The 24,822-nt window shown below is 39.4% G+C and overlaps 2 protein-coding genes across 9 annotated transcripts in view; both read right to left on the reverse strand.

The window, feature by feature from the left end:
* Positions 1 to 1,110: 1,110 nt before the first annotated feature.
* Positions 1,111 to 16,466, reverse strand: LOC148359608 (uncharacterized). Its single transcript, XM_088344356.1, has 3 exons — positions 16,401 to 16,466; positions 2,961 to 3,107; positions 1,111 to 1,308 (listed from the first exon to the last, which is right to left on the reverse strand). The coding sequence occupies exons 1-3, from the start codon at positions 16,401 to 16,403 to the stop codon at positions 1,111 to 1,113; spliced, it is 348 nt and encodes a 115-aa protein (XP_088200482.1). The 5' UTR covers positions 16,404 to 16,466.
* A 1,510-nt stretch (positions 16,467 to 17,976) lies between these two features.
* Positions 17,977 to 24,822, reverse strand: part of rapgef2b (Rap guanine nucleotide exchange factor 2b) — a 124,704-nt gene continuing 117,858 nt past the window's right edge. For 7 of the 8 annotated variants that reach the window (XM_088343270.1, XM_088343266.1, XM_088343268.1 and 4 more), the window contains 2 exons: positions 23,841 to 24,230; positions 17,977 to 21,620 (listed from right to left, as the gene is read on the reverse strand). In XM_088343270.1, the coding sequence (XP_088199396.1) occupies positions 23,881 to 24,230 (350 nt within the window). In that variant the 3' untranslated portion in view covers positions 17,977 to 21,620; positions 23,841 to 23,880. The remainder of the gene's footprint in view (positions 21,621 to 23,840; positions 24,231 to 24,822) is intronic. The other variant, XM_088343269.1, reaches the window with a different exon arrangement.

Genomic DNA, 24,822 nt, shown 5'->3' on the forward strand with positions numbered 1-24,822 from the left:
CATTTTTGGATTACTAGATTTTGAACGGTCCGATTGCTCTTGCGCACTACTATAAACAGGCAGTTTTTCCATTCATGTTGGGTTTTTTTTGGGGGGGGTTTTTTGGTGACGCTAAAAACTGTGGAGTTGTAGAACAAAGACCAATGGTACACGCATACTCGCTTAACAAGACTAAGCTGCATTGATTGATTTATTTGGGACATTTCCATTTTACTTTTCTGTCTCTACACCGGAAATGCCACAGTTGTATCCACATACATATAGTGTAAACCCATGCTTCTGTGAAGCCTTGTATGAGTACAATTTATAAACAAACAGGACATAGCAATGCTTATGTGAGTGACAGGGTTGGGTAGGGTTACTTTAACTGGATTATTTTCAATTACTTTGGGATGACTCCAATACCAAATATGCTAATAAAAGACAAAAGAAACTAAATATGAATAAAATTATGACTCACAACACGTGGTAAGCTTTCTCTCCTGGCTTTGATCTCTTTGATCTCCGGCAAAACTAACATAAAATGCGACAGAAACAAAATGAAAATAAATCTAAACAGCTTGCCAACATCATTTTTGCCGTTCCTTGTACAGTATTACGTTACTCCCCAAGCCTGCACAAAATTTAGTAATTTTATTCATATTTAGTTTCTTTTGTCTTTTATTAGCATATTTGGTATTGGAGTAATCCAAAAGTAATTGAAAGTAATCCAGTTAAAGTAACCCTACCAAACCCTGGTGAGTGACCTTAATGACGTTTATCTACTGTCCGAAGTTAAATTTCAGAGACAAACTATTAGCGTGATGATGTTGCTCCGGTTTTGCCTGGTGTAACCGGATAACTCACAAATGCAATATACAAGTTTGTAACTAGTCTTGTAAACGATTAGTTCGGGTTGCTCCAGAAATTTGAATACTGACCCCAGTCTGACTATTACTTACATGTACCCAATGAAACATTCATCTGAAAGGAGCTGTACAGAATTTGAAAAACTCGTGGCCGCCATTTCCTGGCTTGTGTCATCAATTACAGCCTCTGTCAAGCTCCTTATGGTATGCCTCTCTTAGACGTGCTCGAGTAAACTCTTCTTTTTCATCTATTTGAGGGCGTTTAGCCTGCACTTGAAACAGGCTTTTTCTCCCTCATATCTTTCAGATCTGATTTCCCCCTATGTTCCGGTCCGAAGCCTTCGTTCTGAGAGCGCCGGTCTTCTGGTGATCCCAAGAGCCAAGAAGTGTTCCGCTGGTTCGAGAGCGTTCTCCATCCGGGCTCCGGTGCTGTGGAATGCTCTTCCTCCTGAGATCCGATCTGCAACCGCAGCGGAAATGTTTAAATCTAAGCTTAAGACTCACTTCTACGCTATAGCATATGAATAACCTATACTTTTCGCGGACAATATCTCTATTATTTGTAATTGCAACATCCTTTGCTGTCTGGTAATCCTGGAAGGGGGAAACCACATGTGCGGTCCCTTCTCAAGGTTTATTTATTTTCCTCATGTTGAGGTTTTTTTGAGTTTTTCCTTGCCTTCATGTTGGTTCCAGATCAGGGGATGGTGTAATAATAGTCTGAAAAAAATAGTCTGTGTAATAACCAGTGAATTCTTTGAGACTCTTTGTGATTAATGGCTATATAAATAAAAATGACTTGACTTGACTTGACTCTTGTGTTCACCAGTTTGATGCTAAATAATGGAAACAGAAAAAAAATGTGGGGATGAGCATGACGTCACCGCATACCCGTTCCCCCCCATTCCTCCTACTAATGTGTCCCACCCAAGACAGCTTTGTTCAATGTAAGATAAAAGCAGAAAAGACAAAAGTGGAAAATAAAGCATAAAGGCCCTTTGAACTTAACTGGCCTTTGTTAACACACTAAATAGAAAGTATTTATCTTTCAAATTTTTAGAGAATACCTCTAACAATGCATCTTAAAGTTCAATTGCTCACCTGTGAAGAGTGTAAAGAGTGCACTGGGGAATTCATCCTTTGGTTCCAAAATTCCAAAGTTTTGCATAAAATGCTCACAAGACTTTAACAGACTTAAAATGTAAATAATTTTTTTTATATCAAATATATTCTGCGATGAATATTTATTTGGCAAGGTCTTATAAAGCAAAATAATAATTTAGGGAAAGATTCTTGTTCCATTATGCAAGCCGTCATGATATATTGTTTGCCCTTGCGCCAGGAAGCATTAAAAGAAATTAATGGCACCAAGGAGGAGGAAATAATGAGAGCCGGACAAAACGTGTTCTAGTGCAGATGAATGCAAATGATGCTCCGATTCCTGACTGGGCTTAATATTTAAATAAATCTCACAATATTCCAACATTCCCCTCTTTTATGAACTTACAGTCCTCGTGAGCTCAGTGTCAAAAATTACCCGATTACGAAACCTGCTGACATTAGTTAGCAATTGTTATTATTTTTATAGTCATACGATGGAACAAAAAAAAAAACCCAGCCAATTCTTTAATTGACTGGTGTTGGCAATTTTTTTAGTCACAGGCCACATTTTGATAAAAAACTTGGAAATGGGCTGACGGAGTCTCATATTAGATATCTTGGCACAGTGGTTCTCAAATTGAGGCTCTCTCAAGGGGCGAGGCCCCATTTGACCACCGGAAACTTTCTTTTTTAACTTTACCAGAATCAAGCGCTATTGCACCTCTACAACACTAAGGGTGCAGCGGCACTCTTTTGGCAGTGTTTTGTTTACATTTAGCCTCCATGTAGCATATAGCACAGAGTAAGAGCATTGTTGGGAATTAATATGAAAATGTACGGTTTACCAAATTGTTTGAATTAGTTATCTGACTCCATTAACCAAACACAACCTACATTCACCCAACAATTTATGCACGCTCGTTTCTTGATCGAAAAGATGAACAAGAAAGCCGACATTTTCACACAGGGGCAGATTTAATTTCATTAACAATTATTTTTTTAACGAATTACTTTGGAGTCTCTGGGAAGCCTTCTTCTGAAGTCCTTAAGCTCTCTCTTCTTATTGGCCATCTTCTCCCCGCGTGCCGACTCCTCCCATGGGTGCGCCGACGAAGCCCCCTGGGCTCCACCATCTCTCTGAGAAGAGCGCCGCGATGTCTGGAACACTCAAAACAACACCGAGTGTTTCTATGTCATCAGGGCCTTGTTCTCAAAACAACGCCTGCCGTCCTCCGTCAGAGTCCTGTTATTAAAATTCCCTAGTCGAAATATTCTGCATTTGGGAACAGCGTGACCTGTCATTGAACTAAAGCCCAGTCAGTTAATATCTTGCATTAAACTCAATAAATGTAACTTGTGTTCAATCGAATAAAATCCTTCATAGTCAAATGTATAAAATCCTTCAGCATTGTGTATGAGGTGTTAACACAAAGTAGAGTGGACCATCAGGCGACCCCATGAGAAAATATATAACACATTCGAAGAGACCATTTCATCAAATTTTGGCCAGGATCACAATCTTTTACAAGCAATCAGGTGGGTCACTTTAGAGGTTAAGGACCCTGCTAAAAATGGAAATACCACTGAAATATTTCACGTCTTAGCGCGGGCTAGCTCTTGTTAGCATTTGTTTTAGGTTGCACTACACTTTACAGTGACATCTAGCGGTCAAATAATACAGTTAGACAGAACAGAATACTGTAGTCTTTACTCTCACAATAACAACATAGTCAACATTGTTAACAAGTAGGTTAGACGTGGCACTCCAGGATAGACATGCAATAAAAGACTTAAGTGTGAGTCAAAGGCAAATATGAGACTGTGAGTCATAACTTAACAAAGAGGTTGTGGCCGGGGTGAGAGGAGTTCCTCATGTTGTCGACTCTGCTGCGATACGAGTTAGTTTTATCGTTTGCATTATACATTTGGGAATACTGTACCACCCAAATGTGGTCTACAGACAAGTGTTTTGTATGTGTATAATTCAATATTAATACTCAGAATCTTGACAGCTGTTTTAAGGATATATGTTCAATTCGTGAATCCTATATGATATGCTGGGTATCACAAGGAAGTCAGTAAGTCTGCAGGTTAAACCTAAATCTAACCGATATCCCGATATGACGTAGTGTAATCGTGTAATCGCAAGACGTTGCGTTTTTTTTTCAAGGGTTTATAGTCTGTTATATGAGTGATAGAGCGTTAGCCCGATAAGAATGGCGTAATACAATAGAGCAAACATGCTGGTGTTCTTGCTTGCTAGCCTTTTTCCGTCTTCTCGCTTGCTGTTTGGGTTAATTGGTTTATTGGTTAATTGACATGTTTTTGAATACGCTGTCTGGGCTCCGGTGTGCACTGAGTGTGCGTGGAGTGGGCGGTAAGGGGGGAGGGGTGCTAAAGTAGTCATTATACGAATGTTTGCTACGTGCTCTTTTTCGCGCTGTATTGGATAATTGGTTGATTGGATGATAAACATGTTTTTTTTCTCGCCGCTGCACTCCTAAGCGGCGGAGTGCCAAGTTGAATAATGCAATCCCCATAGCATTTTTAAAGAACATCATAAACTAAAAAACGATGAAAATTTCTAGATAAAAGAAATAAAATAAAAGAACATCAAAACAAAAATGTCAACAACGCAGCGACTGAAATACTCCAATGCCTTGAAATAGTTTTGTCCATTTGGTTCCTAGCCCTGCTCCAGAGCTAGGGTCCAGGTGAAACTCGGCCAAATCAGGATTTCCACAAGAAAAGCTCTGATTAAAAACACTCAAATGTTCTCAAATATATTTTTTAATTTGCTACACAAATAAGTTTAAAAAACATTAAATTTAATTGATATGGAAAAAAAAAGAAGAATCCGTGATTTCCAGGTGCTTTACTCATATTAAAGGGAAAATGTGTATTATGTGACCACAATATGTTGCTGTATTGTTTAGTTCAACCAAAACTGAGTGCAAAGAAGAATACTAACTACGGAGACTCAATGTGACCAAAATGGACCGTTTATCTCCCAACCAGCTCGGTGGCCTTGGGGGTAAGGGCACCCGCCCCGAGACTGGGACGTTGTGGTTCAAGCCTCGATCGAGTCATACCTAAGACTTACAACATTGGTACCCGTTGCCTCCCTGCTTGGAGCTCTGCATTAGGGTTTGGAATTGGGGGGTTTGGTCACCTAATGACTCCAAACACATCAGTTGGGTTTGAGCAAGGGGGCTGGGAATCCCCTCCTCTGTATCAATCTCCCAGAAAGCGTCAGAAATGACCCTAACCACCTCCCACTAGGGGGATATGGCTCCGGTACATATATATTTAAATAGCCTCCCATTTTATTGCATAGGCTTTTTGAGGTTTATGGTTACCTGTAGCAGCAAGATGGCTAACAATTAGCTCATGTTATGTAAAACAAATGCAAATTCCTCGAGTAATTTTATCCTATTTTGTGTATATAAGATTGTTTTTAAACCAATATTGTTCTTTTTAATTAATTATTTTTGTGTACCACTAAACGTACATATCATGGCGGGGGCCATCAAACGATCACCCTGCGGGCTGCAATGTTTGAGACCCTTTCCTTGGACTGTCCACCCACAGACAAAATTCTATGGGAAACACTGCTCACTATGATTACGTACAAAAATGGCACAGAAAATAGACTTTTAAAAAAAACGAAATGTATTGATATTGCAATATTGGTCTGAAAAATCGCTATTAAGTTTTTGTCCAAAATCGTGCAGCCCTAGACGAAAGTAAAGATAATTTCTCTACTACTTGCTGCCACATGCACTTACATCATGGGTTATAACTTGCGGTCCGGGGGCCAATTGCAGCTCTAAAGATGATAGTTTGAGTCACTTGCCTTAATATGAATCTTAAAGGGACATTGTGTATTATTTGACCACTATATGTCGCTGCATTCTGTCGTGCAGCCAAAAAGGAGTGCTCAAATTCACAAGGAAGAATACAGCGCTAACATGTTAACGAGTCGAAAAGGCTTTGATTGCTTCAAGCCAAGTTTTTGTGGAGAATGCCTAGGTGTTGTGTTGCAGCAATGGTACAATGAATAATGGTGAGTAGCCAAAATGGAGAGAACTGGCAAAAATAACCCAGAGTGAGCTAAACAAGACAGGGTGACTGGCTTGCTCGGGTCCTGGTGTGCTTAACATGACGTCAGAGCTCAGGAAGTCAAAGACGAGAATGACCGTCTCCAAAAATGCATTATAACAGAAAATAATTGGAATATACTGATGACATATACAGTCGTATGCAAAGGTTTGGGCACCCCTGATCATTTTCAAGATTTTCCTTTATAAATCATTGGTTGTTTGGATCAGCAATTTCAGTAAAATATATCACAAAGCAGACAAACACAGTTATATCTGAGAAGTTAAATGAAGTTCATAGGATTTACGGAAAGTGTGCAATAATTACTTGAACAAAAGTAGGCACACAAAATGTGTTTGGTAGGCTCATTGACCCATGACCTACATTACAACAAAGGTGAAGCCAATCAAGAGAATGGGTATTTTAGGCGGCCAGTAGCAAGTTGTTCTCCTCTTTGCATCTTCTCTGAATAATGGCAACAAGGGAGCCTCAGAACAACCGTCAAATGACCTGAAAACAAAGATTGTTCAACTTAATGGTTTAGGGGAAGGATACAAAAAGGTAGCTCAGGGATTTCAGATGTCAGTTTCCACTATGAGGAACATAGTGAATAAATGGAAGAATACAGGCACAGTTGTAGTTAAGGCCCGAAGTGACAGGCCAAGAAAAATCTCTGATAAGCAGAGGCGAAGGATAGTTAGAACAGTCAAACTCAACCCACAGACCAGCTCCAAAGACCTAGAACATGAGCTTGCTGCAGATAGTATCAATGCGCTTCGTTCAACTATTCAGCACACTTTGCACAAGGTAATGCTGTATGGGACAGTAATGTGACAGAAGCCTTTTCTGCGCACATGCCACAAACAGAGTCACTTGAGGTATGCTAAAGGACATTTGGACAAGCCAGCTTTATTTTGGAATAAGGTGCTGTGGACTGATGAAACTGAAATTGAGTTATTTGGACATAACAAGGGGCAGTATGCATGGCGGAAGAAAAACACAGCATTTGGTGGTAGTTCCATCATGCTGTGGGGTTGTGCGGCCAGTGCAGGTACTGGCAATCTTGTTAAGGTTGAAGGTCGCATGGATTCCAGTCAGTATCAGCAGATTCTTCCGAACAATGTTCTAGAATCAGTGACAAAGCTGAAGTTGCACTGGGGCTGGATACTTCAACAAGACAACAACCCCAAACACTGCTCAAATTTTACTATAGCATTCCTGCAGAGGAACAAGTACAGTACAATGTTCTGGAATGGTCATCTCGGTCCCCAGACCTATTACTAAAAATCTGCAGTGTGATTTAAAGCGGGCTGTCCATGCTCAGAAACCATCAAACCTGACTGATGTGGGGATGTTTTGTCAAGAAGAATGGTCAAAAATACCTTCAACCAGAATCTAGATCCTCATTGGAAGCTATAGGAAGCGTTTAGAGTCTATTTCTTCTGCAAAAGGAAGATCTACTAAATATTGATGGATTTTTTCTGTTGGGGTGCCCAAATTTATGCACCTGCCTACTTTTGTTTAATCAAGTATTGCAATCTTTCTTTAAATCCTACAAACTTCATTTTACTTCTCAGATTTCACTGTGTTGGTCTGCTATTTGATATATTTAACTGAAATTGCTGATCGGAACAACCAATGATTGAATAAAGAAAATCTTGAAAATGATCAGAGGTGTCCAAACATTCGCATACGACTGTAACAGATAGATAGATAGATATTAGGCAAAAAACATGTGCTATTTTCTTATATTTCGTATGTTTTAAAATGTGGGTATGCCTTTAAGCAAGGAAGTGGTGGCAGAGAGTAGCAAAATTCCAAGTTGCTAACACCACCTTTTACAAACAGATAAACTGTCAGGAGGAAGTTATATTTCCATCCTTTATTCTTTTTAACTCCATACCAACTGCAAACAACACGTCCTTGAGTGTACTCCACTGATCTTTTTGTGACAATCTGAACCTTTCGAGTAACATCTGCGGGAGTCACCTCAAGGGTCCAAGTCAATCGAATTCGTGCCTTAAATTAGAGTGAATCTATTTCCCGACCTGAGACGCGAGGCGGCTTTAATTCAAGTTTAATTGCTACTAAAGGCGGCGCGAGGAATTCTTCCCAGACGCCTTCGAAGAAGCTGCCGAGCTGCCGCGCGAGACGCAACAGCCGTTATGTGAGGAAGCGCTGGAAAACGTACACAAGCCAAGACTAATTAGTTTCCTAAAATGATGAAAAAAAAACATTCCAAAGAGAGTAATTAGTGCGGAGCTAGCGCAAAGCTGTGAGCCGGAGTCCCAATGAGACAAATAACTTGAAAGATAAATCACGGTGTGCATCACCAAGAAGCGAGCAAAAAAAGTCAGTGTGGTAGACCGCTAACAAAAAAACACAATGCTTAAAGTTAGAGAGAAGGCGTGTGAAGTTTGGATTTGAAATTCCCTGTAATTCCACTAGGTGGTAGAAATGTTTTATGACATTTTCTATCACTCGATCGCCACATAGTTTTCGCAGCGTCTGTTGGAATATTAAAATGTCTATTGTTTTTGTTTAGACACTTGTATAATTACATATATAGCCACAATTCTAACTTACTGTTTGCTTCATGGTTATATGATTTTTTATAACTTAAATTTTGTGTTGTGATGGCTAATATAGCCTTAAATGTGATAACATCAAACCTGTTTGAGCCAGTTAGACCCAAGCTAATTCTACAGAAAAGTCCTTACGTTTTCGATTACCCTAAGGTTTGGTTTTCTGAACTGCCCTTCTAATACAAGAGTGTTTGTCTACCATTTTTTATTTTGTTAGGTTTTGTTTTCAATCAGGGACCACCCGTCAAGTATAAAAGTGATTGTCAGTCATCTAAGTCTGTGCATTTGAGAAATTCCTAGATCAATTGTTCTGTAGCTCATTTGTGGCTGGAATATTCTGTAATAAAAATTGCTCGTCTCTCCAGTCTTTATGTTGACCAACCTATAGTCATATAAACCTGATATAAATGAACATGCAGAGGAAGAAAAGAGCTTTCCTTTTCACGTCCTAGGTTTAATTGCTTAGAGCATCAAGTTAACAGTTAAGAAAACCAATGTTGGAGGATTAAAAATGTTAACAATAAATATCTTCAATTTCATAGTTATTAAGCGTAAGCAGACAACATTATTAATCCGCTCTCAAATTAGATTCAAATCTTCAGTGTTTTTTTTTTACCTCAGAATATTTTAGGTAAATTTGAGAAAATGTTGCTGTTCCTATTCACAGCACAAACTGGCAAATTTATAGGGACATTTTAAAGAGATTTTTCTTTCTTTAATTAGCACTAGTGTGGATCGAACTCTAAATCGCTATGTTTTTCTAGTCTTCGGACCAGAGTCGTCGGCAAGTTGTCACGGTAAAGCAAGCGGGTGTCCAGTTTTAACGTTTCTCTTGTAGTTCTTGTACAGTGAAAAGGAGTAATAAAAAAATGAATTGGTAAACCACACAATTGTGTTAGTTTGGCTCAAGGGTCATTTAATTTTCTTCATGAGATAATGTTTAAAATTAGATTTTTTTTAATCAATTCAATTTTGGGTGCCACAATTTTACTCCATACACCCAAAAAAACAAACAAAAAAAATAAAAACAATAAAAGCTTTTCTTGGTTCCGCTGGTTATGTGACTTAAGTGTCCAGCATACTGCATAACAAGCGAAATTGGAAAATATATGCGTGTACTTTACAAGTTGAGTTCCGGTTCATAGAGAAAGTTGAGGTTAATGGAGTTTTCAATGAAAAAGTCCTACTTTTATTTATCAGGATTGCCCAATGTCTGTGTTCTTTTGCCCATATACATAGCTTCCCTGTGTTGGCCAGTCTTAAATATCGCTTTTCCTTTGCCACTCTGCCTTGAAGGACAGCATCTTGCAGTCATCACATTACCCCGATTTTAGCTAACCTGTATTTGTTCCCGGTTAGATTAAGATGTGATTTTAAGGTTCTGTTAGTAGTATACAAAATCATGCATGGACTTGCTCCCTCGTATCTTTCTGATTCAATTTCCCCCTATGTTCCGTTCCGGAGCTCTGAAAATCCTGGTCTACTCATGATCCCGAGAGCCAAGAAGAGATCCGCAGGTTCGAGATCGTTCTCCATACGGGCCCCGGTGTTGTGGAATGCTCTGCCCCCTGAGATTCGATCTGCAACCTCAGTGGAACTACTTAAATCTAGGCTTAAAACACACTTCTATTCTATAGCTTATCAATGACTTATATTTTCTGTTGATAATATCTGTGTATTATTTGTTATTGCAACATCCATTTTGGCCAGGTCATCCTGAAAGGGGGATTACCTCATGTGGGGTCCCTTCTCAAGGTTTCTTCATTTTCCTCATGTTGAGCTTTTTGAGTTTTTCTTTGCCCTCATGTAGGTTTTAGATCAGGGGATGGTGTAATAATAGTCTGTGGTCTGTGCAGCTTCCTTTGAGACTCGTTATGATTAAGGGCTATACAAATAAACATGACTTGACTTCTTCACTGTAAATTTTGACACTGGTATTTTGCAGGTACTACTCTATTTAACAAAGCTACTAGCTGAGGACCTGTAAGGCATCAACAGTATTTCCCAGAAAAGACTCTAATATATTGTATTAGTTATTTTGCTTGGTAGTGCAGTGGTGCCTGCCACATCTCTACCTACCCTGACTAGAGCCTGTCTGTGCTGTTCTCTAAAGAGAGAAGTACACACACATTTGTAAGAAATTTTCAGTCTCTTGGCAATTTCTTAGCCTTCATTTCTTAGACGATAAAAAGACTGTTGAGTTTAACATAAGTTACTTTTTTTTAGCCATCCGGAAAGTTGAATCACACCCTTAAGAGTAATGCTCCAGATACTAAACTACTTTTATAGATTCTTTAACCAGCTAAACTGTTTTAACCAATGCCAACATAATTGTACAAGGGTTTTTAATCATCTATTTGCTTCCCTACATAGTTAGCAAACACACCGTACGACACTGGAGAGCTGGCTGCTAGAAATCAGACATTTGCAGCTAAAATGGTCATTTACAATTTAACGACAGTGCATTAGTTTGATAATATCTTGATTAAAAAAAGGTGCTCTGCCTTAAAAAATAAGTGCATTTCTAAGAGAACCCAAACTTTTGAATGGTAGTGTACACCTGTATTTTATGAAAAACAACAACTGCAATCTTATACTCTGACATTGTAAACTAAATTATATACCGAACAAGCCAGTATCTAATCTTCAATACTCAATCTAAGATTATAAAGCACTTGGATTGTGCATCAACTCCAACCCTATACCTCGCCCGTGTTAAGTCTTTGAAACCCCATCTGAACTTATAAAACACAGCAATTTATTTCTTGCTTCTAACCAAATATGGATGCCGCTTAGTTGGGTGATCCTTAAGAGCATCTATAGAGGCCAACTTTTCACGGCATTCTAATGAACAAGCCGTGACTTCAAAACTGAAGAATGTGTCAGCAGCATCCTGAAAAAGTGCAGTGTCAGCGCATTATCGGAGACAAAATTGTTCCTATCGGGATTCTCCAAAGAGTGAATGTCCCGCCCACCTCTGTGGCAAGCGTTTGCCCGCGAGGGCAATTAGACAATGGGCCAATGTGAAGCTTTTCACCCTCCTTGAGGCCACAACGTCTGTGGCGAACTGATAACGTTGACACAACCGCAGACAAAACCTCGGCGAGGAAGACGAGTGTGACTGATGAAGGGGGTGGCTTGACCTTCCTTGGTCCGCTAGCGTTGGGCAAGTTTCGAATACATCAATGAAGGCTTCACGGTCAGATGATATTTTTCAGAAGAAGACAGAGCCGATCGCAGGAAACTTTCGCCGAGAGAAGCAAAACTGCCCAGCATTGGTTTCCAGCCAATCACGCAAAATAAGCTTTGACTCAATGTCAGCCCTCAAGACAATTTAGAAGGCCAACTTCACAACTAGTGTTGGGAACAGCGTCGTTTTAAATAATGCTGTTACAAAACAGTGTTATTTTTTCAGTAATGGGGTAATTCGTTTTTCTGCTGTTACAATGCCGTCACTGTAACTATGACTATAATTTATGGTTTCTTACTTCTCAGTTCGATTACTGTAATGTATTGCTCTCTGGTCACCCGATAACTAGCATCCAAATTTTGCAGCTGGTTTGAAGTTCAGCAGCGAGACTTTTGGCTAAGACAAGAAAGTTTCAGCATATTACTCCTATTTTAGCTAACTTACACTGGCTCCAGGTCCGCTTAAGATGTGACTTTAAGGTTCTCTCTTACTAACATACAAATATTTGCAAGGACTCGCCTCCTTTTATCTCTCCCCCTATGTTCCTGCAAGGAACCTTTGCTCTGAAAACGCAGTTCTACCTCTGACTCGAAGAGCCAAGAAGAAATCTGCAGGCTCTTTTCCACAACTTTATGCCATCTAAATGCAAAACAATGACGTCTGGATACATTTATAACGCCCATCTAAAAGAGAAATTATGTTTTGCCGACATTATTTATGCAATACATAACAGGTGCAAAACATGAGGTTTGTTAGTATTTCCTTCAATATTTACAACATATTTAAAGTTTTTCAACCACAAATCAAGTCCTCAATCTATACATTCGAATAGAAACACCAGTGGAAGTCATCCATCAAAAACTTCACACTCATTTTTCCGTTGACTAAGCTTTAATGTCAGGTTGCTTTTGATTCCTTATAACTCAAGGAACGATAACAAGCGAATGCAATTTGGTATGTTATTACAGCAACTATAGATGACAAAAATACAGAAATATTACTTTTCATGTCTGTTGTAATCCGACACTATTCGACACTGTGTGTTGTAATTTAGAAATTTAGGGCTCACATTTTACCCAAGGCACCCGTCGTTCTCATTTTCTTTCGGCGCTATAGTAAATATGTGCTCGTCTTTGTAGTCGCCATCTTGCATGGTCATATGATCCAAAACGTGACGTAAAGACAGTGAAGCGCTGCTATTTTTGGAAGGAAATATACAAACAAAGAAAGGAACAAATAAAGAAAAAAACAAAGGGACTAGGGAAGAGAGAAAAGGAAGGATGAAAGAAAGAGAAAGTAAGAAGTAAAGAAAGAAAACAAAAAGAATGAACAAAACAGAAAAAAAGAGAAGATGTATTTATAAAAACATACCCAAAAAAACTTTTAAAAAAGGGCAAATACTATTTGAAAAGAAGGTGTAGACCCTCCAATAAAAACAACTCAGAAATAAGTCCCACCCACAAGTAGAAAAATAGGAAGTTTTACATATCCCATTAAGAAGCCTACAGCTATTCAAATCACCTCATTGAACAAGCATAATTCTCATTTAAAATTGGAGTGTACAACGCTTTTGTTGTTGTTTCATGGAAATATCTCATCCTTTTGAAAAATTTGAGTAGAAAAAAAAAAGTACAAATCCAGAAAACACCTTTCCAGATTAATTCATTTCTTTATCGGATCGTAAAGGTGCATGGTGGAGTTTTTCACTTTTTTACTCGGTACTGCCACCTGTGGCCTAAAGCGTGACTGCAACCTTGTCGTCAAGTTGGCGCTTATCTCGTTACTGTTCTGCAGTTGCTTCTAAATTCAGCAGCTCACGTCGCCGGGGGTGGCAGTCAGAGCCGTCACCTCGCGATTGGCGCAAAGCGTCTCAACTTAACACTCTTCGCTTGAACTTTGGACTCCCACCAAACTCCAACTCCCTTCCGTTTGATGAACCTTTTCCGGATTTTTTCCTGCTGAACTTTCCACCTCCTTCTCTTCTTCCAGTACACCTCCTGCTAATGAGGCCCGACAGTTCTTTAGAAACATCGCTACATCGGCGTCTGCGCCGCGGGGAGGTTCAAACTGTCACCAGGTCCGAGTCAAGTCAAAGCCAGGAAAAAAATAATCGCTCAGGAAGCACTGACGCATTCAGTCTACCTGCGGATTGATTGAGTTCCTTCATAAATGGACTCAAACTGTACAAAACAAAAAGAAAAGAGTAAGAAATAAAAACTAAAGCTCCATGCTGTCTATAACTTCAATGGCATAGCTCTTTCAAAGACTCCAGACTGGCAGTAATCTTTATTTATTTTTTTAATGTTGAATAATGAAGGAACTATAAAGAATTAGGAATTGTATTCTCTGCCACCATCTTCTGGCTTGTATCATCATTACAGCCTCATGTAGTCTTAGACGCGCTCAATTAACTCTTCTTTTTCATCCTTCTTGGGGTTTGTGGTTGGCGTTCAGACTCTCCTTGAGGCAGGCCTTTTCTAACTTTCGCCATTTTCAGGCTACACTGAATAATTATTAAAAAAAAAAAAAAAATTAAAAACCTGCTGGACAAGCCTGACATCACACCCCGCCCCGTTCCTTGAATCTAATGTGTTCCGCCCCGAACAATTCTGCGACGAGCAAGATAAAACCCGATAAGTGCAGTGTAAAATAAAGTATAAGGGCTCTTTGAACTCCAATGGGAATTGTTAACACATGCTTAATAGAGAAAATATTTAACTTTTAACTAGAGGTCGGCGATGCTTGGAATTTTGGTATCGAATAGATGCAAGCAAATACAATATAGTATCGAACGATACTGATACCAATCTTTTTACTTGGTGATGTTATGTTTTTGCATAACTGATGATTACAATGTACACAACACAGATTTTAGGCTCTAAATATTTAGATTTTTAATTAAATAACTAGAGTGCAAACTTTAACAGTAAAATACATATTTTTTTCTATTGAAAATGTTTTATAAAGACAAACAACAAAAGCATTAATCGAACTAAATTACAAATATTTCATAACAATATGATTAAGACAACTATAATGTCTTCAATTGCACAAGTAAAGTGTTAATCATCTTTCATTGGCTCTTTGTGACAATCTTACAGGTTTTTGTTCAGGGACAGTAACCTGTTTATATTTTTGGTTCCAGCTTGTTGCTCTAAGCAGCGTGAAATTTTTCAGGTGTTAATGTAAATTTGTGGTGTTGCCACAGTAGCAGACCACTGTACCATACGTAAGGCCGGTTGCATTGATTTAACCCTCACTTCTGCCTAGCAGGTAAGATGCCGCAGGTAGGGTAGGAAGTGTGCTAACAGTGTGCCCGCCAGTCACACCCTCAGGCATAAACTTTAGAGAGTGGCTGCGGGAGCGGGATGAGAGAGAGAAGGGCTGCACTATCTGCATGGAGTAGCGGTGTCTTGAGGAAATTAGTAGAGAGGCAAAGTATCGATCCCCAAAAAATAGCATCAAACCACCTAGTGTCAATAAGATCGATATTTGGATTGATCTGCCCTCCGTTATTTAATCTGCAACCTCAGTGGAACTGTCTAAATCCAGACTTGAAACACATTTAGATTCTATAGCCTATGAATGACCTATATTCGATGTTGATAATATCTGTTTATTGCTAGCCTGGTTATCCTGGAGGGGGCATTACCTCATGTGCAGTCCCTTTCTTCATGCTGAGGATTTTGAGTTTTTCCTTGCCATCTTGTAGGTTTTAGATCAGGGGGTATCATCATAATAATCTGTAATTTGCAATAGTCTCTGGTCCGTGCAGCCCTTTGAAACTCGTTGTGATTAAGAGCTATACAAATAAACATGCCTGGACTTTATCCAACCCACCCCTAGGACACCTCAAATAAGGATTCGTCATGTTCATCTGAATGGCAGTGACAGCTATTAACCAAATTCTAATGTTTAACTTGACAAAAAGCGCACAAAATGGATCTCAGGGGTTCTCGATTTTTTTAAAAAAATAAACAGAACAATATATTTAAAAAAAAAAAAACATTGCATATACAGTAAAATTGGATAACTTCTTTTTATCTAATTCAATATTTGCTGTTTAGAATATCCAGTATTCATTGAAAAGTTGACAACAATGCTAGAATTAGTTAATATGAATCTTAACTCACCATTTATAAAATGTTGGCCGCCATTGGTAAGTACGTCTGAATATAGCTTTCCTCTAAAAAGAGGAAGCTCTCAGCACCGTATTCACATTCTTTGCTTCTCTCATACCAACGAGAAACAATAGAGAACTGCAAATAATTCTTTCTGGCAACTTTTGACCGAAGTAAACATAAAAATGAGAAGGTTAAGACGTTTATTTAGAAGTGCACAACAACACTAAAGCCCCTCCGCAATCTCATTACATGACGTCACGGCACATCTGATTCTTCCTGGGCCTGGTCACGTGACATTCTCCAGCGAGCCGGAAACACAGGTCAAATGACTCATTATTGTAATTGACTAGATTTGCTTACGAATACAAAATTGAACAATATCAGTGTATACAATTTTTTTTTTTAACTCGATTTATTAAGCGATATACTGTAACGTTAAGCGACGTCTCACCATGGTGGTATTCCGCCTGGTTCTCTCACAGTTCTTGTGGAAGATTGCGCTCTCTGGCGGTCGGAATGGCAACGGCAATGGGAGAAACCGGTGTTCTCAAACCGTTAATCCCCTACGTGCAGTTACGACATGTCTTTTATTCGCTTCTTCGGAGAGAATTAATAAAATGAAAGTGAATGCCGGTAGAAGAGAGGGGACCAAAACAGGTGTTATAAAAATTTAAATATAATTTTCAATTTTTAACGTGGCATGCGCTGTTTGAGGTGTCCTTAAAAATGTAAGATACATATTTTCTGTACGATCCCCAACTGAATTAAAAGAGCCCTTATGCTTTATATTCCACTGCACACATCAGCTCTCATTGTACTTTTAGCAAAGCTTTTAGATCCCAAAAGGGCAGAACACATTAGGTTTGAGGATTAAGGGCTGGGGGAAGTGCTGGAGAGTGCCTCTCTTGACCCGCAGATTTTATTTCTATCTGTCAAAGTAGCATGACAATTGTGAAAAAAGAGGCCTTCGTCAGGTAGAATTGAAACACCAACACATGAAAAAAAGTTTAGAAGACATGAAATAGAGTCAGGACTTCAAAAGGAGAGAAGGGCGTGGGGGAAATGACATATTTTTGTATAACTCCCACCTCTAATTTTTGATTAAAAATCTATATAAAATCGTTTGGACTTTTTATAAACTCTAAGCATCAAGAGATACACCAGGGCAGCACGGCGGCGCAGTGGTTAGCGCTTGTGCGGCACAGTTCATGTCATGGGAACCTGTCTAGGGTTCAAATCCAGCTCCAGACTTCCTGTGCGGAGTTTGTATGTTCTCCCCGTGCTTGCGTGGGTTTCCTCCGGGCACTCCGGTTTCCTCCCACGTTCCAAAAACATGCATTTCAGGTGAATTGGCCGGTCCAAATTGTCCATAGGTGTGAATGAGCGAATGAGTTGTCTGTCCCTGTGTGCCCTGCTATTGGCTGGCAACCAGTTCAGGGTGTCCCCTGCCCACTGCCCGGAGATGGCTGGGATGGGCTCCAGCCCCCCCGCGACCCTAATGAGGATAAGCGGTACGGCTAATGAGATGAGATACACCAAAGACGTGTTACTCTTGTCGTGCTTTTTTGTGTTTATCTTTCAGGACAACTTTCTTTTTGTCATTCTCTAACGTTTGTCTCTGGTACCATGAAAACAAATCGTGTGATGAGATAAAATCTAAAGTCCGCAAACTAGACTGATTTTGATTCAACCGCACCACCTGATTCACTCTTGGAAATCTCAATACCCCTGCCCACCAACCTTTACCTCACCTCAAAACAGTTTCTCCTCAGATCTATACAATTCTCATAGGTCAGCCTTTTTAATTTCAAAAAAGGGGAAATTCTACATTCTACATCTAAGAAATTCACCTACTTGCACACGCATCATGAACGAGCTGTCTAAAGCTGCAATAATGACACAAGCCAGAAGATGGCAGCAGAGTAAACCTTCCAAATCGCTGATGAAAAGTAAAACGTACAAAGACAACAAAATACAAAGTACAAAGACAGCAGATACAGATACAAAGTAAAAACAAGAGACTCCAATTGTACTCTTTATGTAGTATTTATTGATTCCCAGCTTCATACAAACTGGATGTTGAGGCATAAACATAATACATTTGAACAAAAATAGAACCAATATGTACAATTATTGTATTAAAAATACAAAAAAAAAAAAAAAAGACACGCGTCCTCCACCGATTGTCTTTGTAAAAGACATACAAGTTTGAGTTGCATTTGAGGGAAGGAGAACATCACCGGCTAAAATGTACACAATGTCATCATATCATCTTCATCACCACAACAGTAGCAGTTCTACCCACGACATCAAACCGACACGTTTTGTGCAACGTCTTCAAATGCGGCCCGTACAAAACTAAAATAAATCATTTCATTTTATCACAATACCAAAAACAACTTTTTTTTAAAGTGTAGTCACGGCGGAAAACAGGTTGCCCCTTCAGTCTAGTTTATTTTCCTTTTTTTTTCTTTAAACCAAACTGATCAATGTGATCAGCAGGATTCTTTGATTGGAGGACCAAAGACAAGAACATCATTTACCCGACCCGAGGAGTCTTAGCGCGACAATAACTCAAAATAACATATGGCCACATTTAGAAAAAAAGTTGGAAAACAAAGCAAAAAGTCAACTTTTTTCAGGCAATATGATAAAAAAATGTATTTTCTGATTTTATTGTCATTTATGTAAAAGTACAACTGTTTAATAGAAATATTCAGACAATGAAATTCTCCATCAGTAATGGAAAAACTGAGTTTTTATTTCCCAATAATGAAAATCACATTCTGCCAATAGTCTGATTTCATCCTGACAAGGTTATGACTTATGTCTACCTGACTGAACTGTTTATTAATTAGGTAGTATTTCAAGTTGATTCCGTTTAACCATTTAATTTGTTTTCTTCCACGCTGATACCAATCTTTTTCTCAATAACGTACAATATGTAAAACTTGTTTTTGTTTTTCAAATATGTTGTGGTAATATTAATCTTGAACTTATATGCAGATAATGACTTTATGGGAAAACAACCTGTGCAGGCTTAAAACATTAAAATTAAAAATTTGAAGAGTTTTCCCCTAAAATGTGGCCTAAAATGTTTTAAATTTACTATATTTGTTTAATTTGTTTCAGCAAATGATTAAAAAATATACTACATTATCTTTTATCAACTTAGAATCGTTTTAAGACCATATTTCAATATTACACTTCAGCTAGAGACCAAATACCAATAACTATCTAAAACCCAAAAATCAAATCCTGACAGATAATTTCAGATAATTATTAAACGTACCGTAATTTCAAGTCTATAAGGCGCACCTAAAAGCCTTTTTTTTTTTTTTTTTCATTTCCTAACCAATGTGTCAATCATCATTTTAATCGGTCACTATTGACTTAAGTTATTCGGATGTAGAGGAGGCGGGTCCTTTTTAGCATTTACAGGCTCGCATAGGCTAAAGCAAGGCAAAACAGAGCCCTACAATTCATCGAAAAAGATGTGAATCACATGTTTGGTTGCTCAACGCCTGGAGAAAACATTTTTTACTACTGTAGTCTGTATTTGATAACAGGAATTATGGGGCTAAACAGACAGCTAGCAACAAGCAATGTCCATCGATGCACATGCTTCTCGGCGAATTTTTTATTTTATTTGTCGGCATTATTGCATGTTCTGGAGTATGTAAACATTTTACACGGTTGGATTTACTACACTCACGGATGTAGGAGGACCATGGTTGCGTATTATTATTGAACGTGATGGCTGAAAGACGACTTTGATGAGCCACCCCGGCTTTATATTTTCCCAGTATCTTGTTTCAGACTGGTCTTGATGTTTCTGTGATGATTTTATTCTTAAATTCAACTCAATTCAATTCAAAGTGTTTGTCATATGCACAGTAAAGAACCACGTTTCCCTGCACAACTAAATTTTTACTCTGCTATCCACACAATTGCCAGCGAAAAGGAAAATAGAAACTAAGAAATAGTTGGCATTTCAGGAATCCAAAGAGTTTAACATTCCCAATGATATGTGGAATGGCGCAATTGAGTGATTGGTGACATCGCACACACACCGTATTTGCTTCTTTGCGAGCCGTGGGAATGTTACCGGGTTAATAAGTTTGACTGATGACTGAACTGCCTGACTGTTTTGTTGACGCTCCTACTGTAGAGCCTTATAGTCCGGTGTGCCTTATGTATGGAAAATATACGACAATAAAATGGAGCCTTAGGAATGTTAACGGGTTAATAAGTTTGACTGAACTATCTGACTGTTTTGTTGACGTTCCTACTGTAGCACCTTATAGTCCGGTGCGCCGTATTGAAAATATACGACAAAAAAACATTTTTTGGGGGTGCACCTTATAACCCAGTGCGCCTTATAGTCATGAACATAGTAACTCGTAGTAAAATGACCACAAGAGGGTGGCCAATCTTGATCTTCTTGTAGTTGTGTAAACCTTCCAAATTGGGCTGGTATCGGTCCCTTTTACTCTTTTAACTGTGGGAAATCTTAATTCGTCAAGAAAATATCTTCAAGATCTACAAAAGTGCCCTAATTGTTGGATCGGTGTTGAAACAAAATGACATTTTTCACTTAGGAAATAATAGGTTATCTGACGTTTTCCAGTAAACGTTTGACATTTACATATAATAAATTTGATCAGGCAATGAATATAGGTCATTGCTGACTGGTTTGTTTCTTAGATTTTTATTCCAGTGTGGATAACACTCCTCAGCATTGGTAGCTTCACCTTTTTTTGTTTTGTTTTTATACATATATTCCTATCATTCACCACTGGAATCTACAAAAACAACAACTACAACAAAAAAATCTCTCAGTCAAGTCATTGTGTTAGGAATCGGGGGATGTCCACGTTTGGGGATGCGCGAGGATGTTGAGGAAGCGTGAAGGACTACTAAGGCATCTTCTTTTAACTCCGTTTGTTGGAACGTGCGGTCTTAAGGCGCTTTGGACACCCGCCTAAAATAGGGAATGTCAACGAGGGACGTGATTGAATGCTGCAGTGTCCGATCCTCAGGTTTTTAAATGCGCCCCTTTTTTACTACCTTTAATGTTGTGCTATTTAGCGGAGGACGACGCGGCCCTGCCGCCCCCCGTCGTCATGGTTACCCTGGCGTCCACGAGCGCGTCCGCTAGGTTTTGTGCTCAAAGTGCTCGTCAAACGTTTTGCGTGAAATGTTTGTCATTTGTGTGTTAATACTGGCGTCACAGTTCTGACTCCCTGGAGCGGGTCAGGAGTGCAAAAGAGTTTGATTGAAACAATCCTTTGAATGTTTTTTGTCACTTTTTCAGTGCAGTTTGATGTCAGCATTATAGTTTCTGAATTTTCATACGTCCTTTTTTGTCCCAAAAAGTGCCAGGCATGTCATGTCGTCTTTTACCTCCATATTGTTTTTCTTCACAGTATTTAGTTTTTTTTCTCGTTTTCTTTTTTTTTTTTGCATGCAGGGTCCATCAACCCCCATGATGGTTTAAGGCGAGGATAGGAGTGGGTGAGGAGAAGGAGGAGCCAACGGAAGAAATCCACCAATCAGGAGGCAGAACAGGCACGTGTACATAGCTGGACAGTGTGAGTCTGTCGTTCTCTTGGAGGGACTGCGAAGGGATTTTCCGTTTCCCCTCAGACTGCAGACACCTGCTCGTCATCTGCAGACAGGACAAAAAAAAGAGAGGTCACAATCAACACTCGTTGCAATGTACAGACCCTCGCCAATTTACGAACATCGGAGTTACGAAAAACGGTAGACACATTTTTTTCGGGATGTCGAAAAATACTTGGACAATGCTTGAAGTTAGATTTTGTATAGTGCACCTTTTTCCGAGTAAAGGACATTACTGTAGTGCTTCTTTCCGCCGCTACCGGCGTGTGGCGCTGTGAGAGCTCACCCAGCATACACCCTGAAGAAGAAATCCGGCTTCCTCTTCCTAGTTTGTGTGTAAACATACTATACTGCATCTCCAGCGTGCTAAGAACTTTGACGTTTTTATTGTTTAATATTTCGTGCATCCATTCAATATGGTTGTTGTAAAGTGTAAAGAAGAGCCGAGTCGTTTCTTTTGAAATTAAAGTGGAATAAGATAGCTTGATGCGGTTGAGAAAATCGTCGGAATGCTTTTTTTCAGCCACTTTTTACCATGAAGGACGTTAAACTCAACTTTATTCATCTTTATAGAGCATATCATTATTACATTTTTATTCTAAGAACAAAACAATACAAGTAACTTATACAAGCCTTACACATACTTATATAAACCTTAAACATACATTCCATACAAAATATAACGCTGAAGCAACTTACAAACAAATTCAACTTACGAACAATTGTCTTGTTTGTAAGTAAGGCAGCCTCTGTATTTGATTAGTTTTTTGTCCTCAACAATTTTTGCTTTGTACACAAGATGGCAATACAGAGACCCCGTCCTACTTTGTGCTTCGGTTATTGCTGGTTCACTGCTTAGTGGATTTTGTAAATTGTATTGTCTTGAACGTCATTGATATCAGCGTATCGTGCATCGTCTTCTGAGCAGACAGCACACAGCAAATGCTATGACGGGTAGGTTAAAGGAGGGCTTTGTGTGTTGAGCAGGTGTGACTTTCACTAAAAGGCTGGTGTACGCTATCAAAAAAAGGGCGGGTGCACAAGTCAATGTGTCTACGGGTCTACCTACCATCCCAAAACTAACTGCGCGGAATAGCTATAGCCAAGATAGTATTTTAATGGCTCTTTACATCGAAATGAAACTCCTCAAATAAATCTGACTCTGTGGAAAGTCAGAAGAGCGCAAAGAAATGGAGATCACTAGCTGGTTCTCATTGGATCATTATCGGGTCGAAAGAGCGACCCTTTCTTCTGCCTTCCTGGGCGTCTATGACATTGTGGTCTATGCATAAAACGGCTTGTCGAAACTACAATACGTCAGCACAAAACTTCAATTTCGAGTTTCTCTTAAATTCATAATGTCAACAAAAGGTTGTGGGCCAATAACAGTACCGGTGGCTGGGGCCAAAAGGAAGATGCTCTGTATCACCAACACATTTGGACATTTCCACCTGCTAAACGTGCTCTAGAGTCGCATGTGCGCCTTTGGCAGTCCCTGGCACCTTTTCAAAAATGTTTATTCACACATTAAATTAAATTCACCTTTTCAGTTTATTTCTCCAACCGATTATTTATTCAAATAATTTATTGACCACTAAATTCAGCAGTAATATGATTTAAATGTTTTTAAAATTACAACTTTTTATATACAGTATTGACTTTAAAAAAATATATTTTGTATACAACTCTATTAATTTTAGTACTTTGTGTTAAAAAATATTCCTGAAAAACTTTAGTGTAGCTCAAAATTGTTCTTTTCTGACGAAACATTTTGGTCAGTGTGATTTTGTTCTGCAAAATGTTTTAGTGTTTGTTAAAAATACTGTATCCTTATAGATTTTCAATTTATGAATGCATTTTTTGATAAGGCCGATTGGAGAGGGCAGTATCTGCAAAAATAAAAAAAATCCTTAAAATGTTCTCACAGTGGACTGAGATGCACTGAAAAACAATTGATCCCATGCAAAATCTTAAATGTGACAGATCTAGTAAATTGTGCCAATATGAGTGCAGGGGGAGACTACCGGGAAGGGCTTGCATGTGCGTATTGCACATTTTGGAGGTCTCATGCATGAAATCCTTGCTTCAAACAACTAAGATTTAAATTTGAAGGAAGCTAAAGGACTTGAAGGGTGTGCCTCAGGTGGTTTCCACCCACGAGGAAGTTGTGAGTGGGCAAGTCTCAATACAAGAGTGTTGGCATGCATTGAAGTGGGGACAGGAAGGGGGAGGGGGCGTTGGCGGGCGCTATCTGATAAATCTTTACCTTCCTTGGGGGAGGTAGGGCCCTTCCTGCACACACACTGTCATGGTCGGGGTGTATGCTGCGCCCTTGGCTTCCTCAGAGCGACAAGTTTAGGGGACTCACCGTCCTCTTCCTCCTCTGCGTCGTCGTCAGGGCCACGCTGGGGGCCGCTAATTCTCTGCTTGGCCGCTGCTTGGTGGGCCTGCGAGTCTGGGGACTGCGTTACCATGCGCGAGCGCTGCAGCGCGGTGGTGTAGTCGGGTGGGCGGCGGCTTGATGGCGTTGTTGCAGACACTGCCAGGTTCGAGCCGGGAGGGGGCTGTGACTGACTGTCGGCCATGTCGGCAATGTTTAGCGCCGTGTAGCCGGGTGGCGTCGGGGGAGGCTCGCGGTAGCGGCCCTCTTTTCGACCTTTGGAGGGATAAAACACCAAATTAAAATTCTACAGTCATACCACTGTTTAAGTACAAAGGCCCCTTGCTACTTTGGCGCTTTGGTTGTCGTTGGTTCACTGCTTTTCAGATTTTTAATTAAACCGTCTCTATTGACGTAGAAATTGACACATGCATTATCGTGCATCATGTTATAAGCAGACTGCACACAGAAAATGCTATCACGGGGCCAGGCAGGGTAGGCGCACAAGTCTAAACCATTCTCTCACCCCATTTGCAGATGTAAAATTGTTTTTTGTCATCTCGGGGTAAGTTCGACCTTTTGGGGCTTTTATGAATGTGCGACGATACTTCTTGGATTTTCACTTTTCGCAGGGGGTTCTGGTCAGCAATAGCCGCGATAACCAAGGGAATATTGTATTATACCCAGGAATTTGGATTTACAATATTTATTTGGAACAAAAATCTTGCTCGATGTATGGTGAAAAAACAAGTTATTAGCATTCCCAGAGGCTACACAAGCATTCTTAGAGGCTACCACTGGAGACCACTCACTGCTCAAGACCGCAGGAAATAATAAACAAACGTGAGCGTAGTGTTTGTGTTAGTAT

The sequence above is a fragment of the Urocampus carinirostris genome, chromosome 9 (genome assembly GCF_059441175.1).
Source record: "Urocampus carinirostris isolate Australia breed hairy pipefish chromosome 9, RoL_Ucar_1.0, whole genome shotgun sequence".
NCBI classification, from domain to species: Eukaryota; Metazoa; Chordata; class Actinopteri; order Syngnathiformes; family Syngnathidae; genus Urocampus; species Urocampus carinirostris.

Excerpts from the sequence above, each read along its gene's own strand:
- LOC148359608 (XM_088344356.1), bottom strand. Across the intron at positions 1,309-2,960 it reads GGCTTCCCAGAGACTCCAAA|ATCGGATCTCAGGAGGAAGA; the intron begins GTAATTCGTTAA and ends CTGCGGTTGCAG.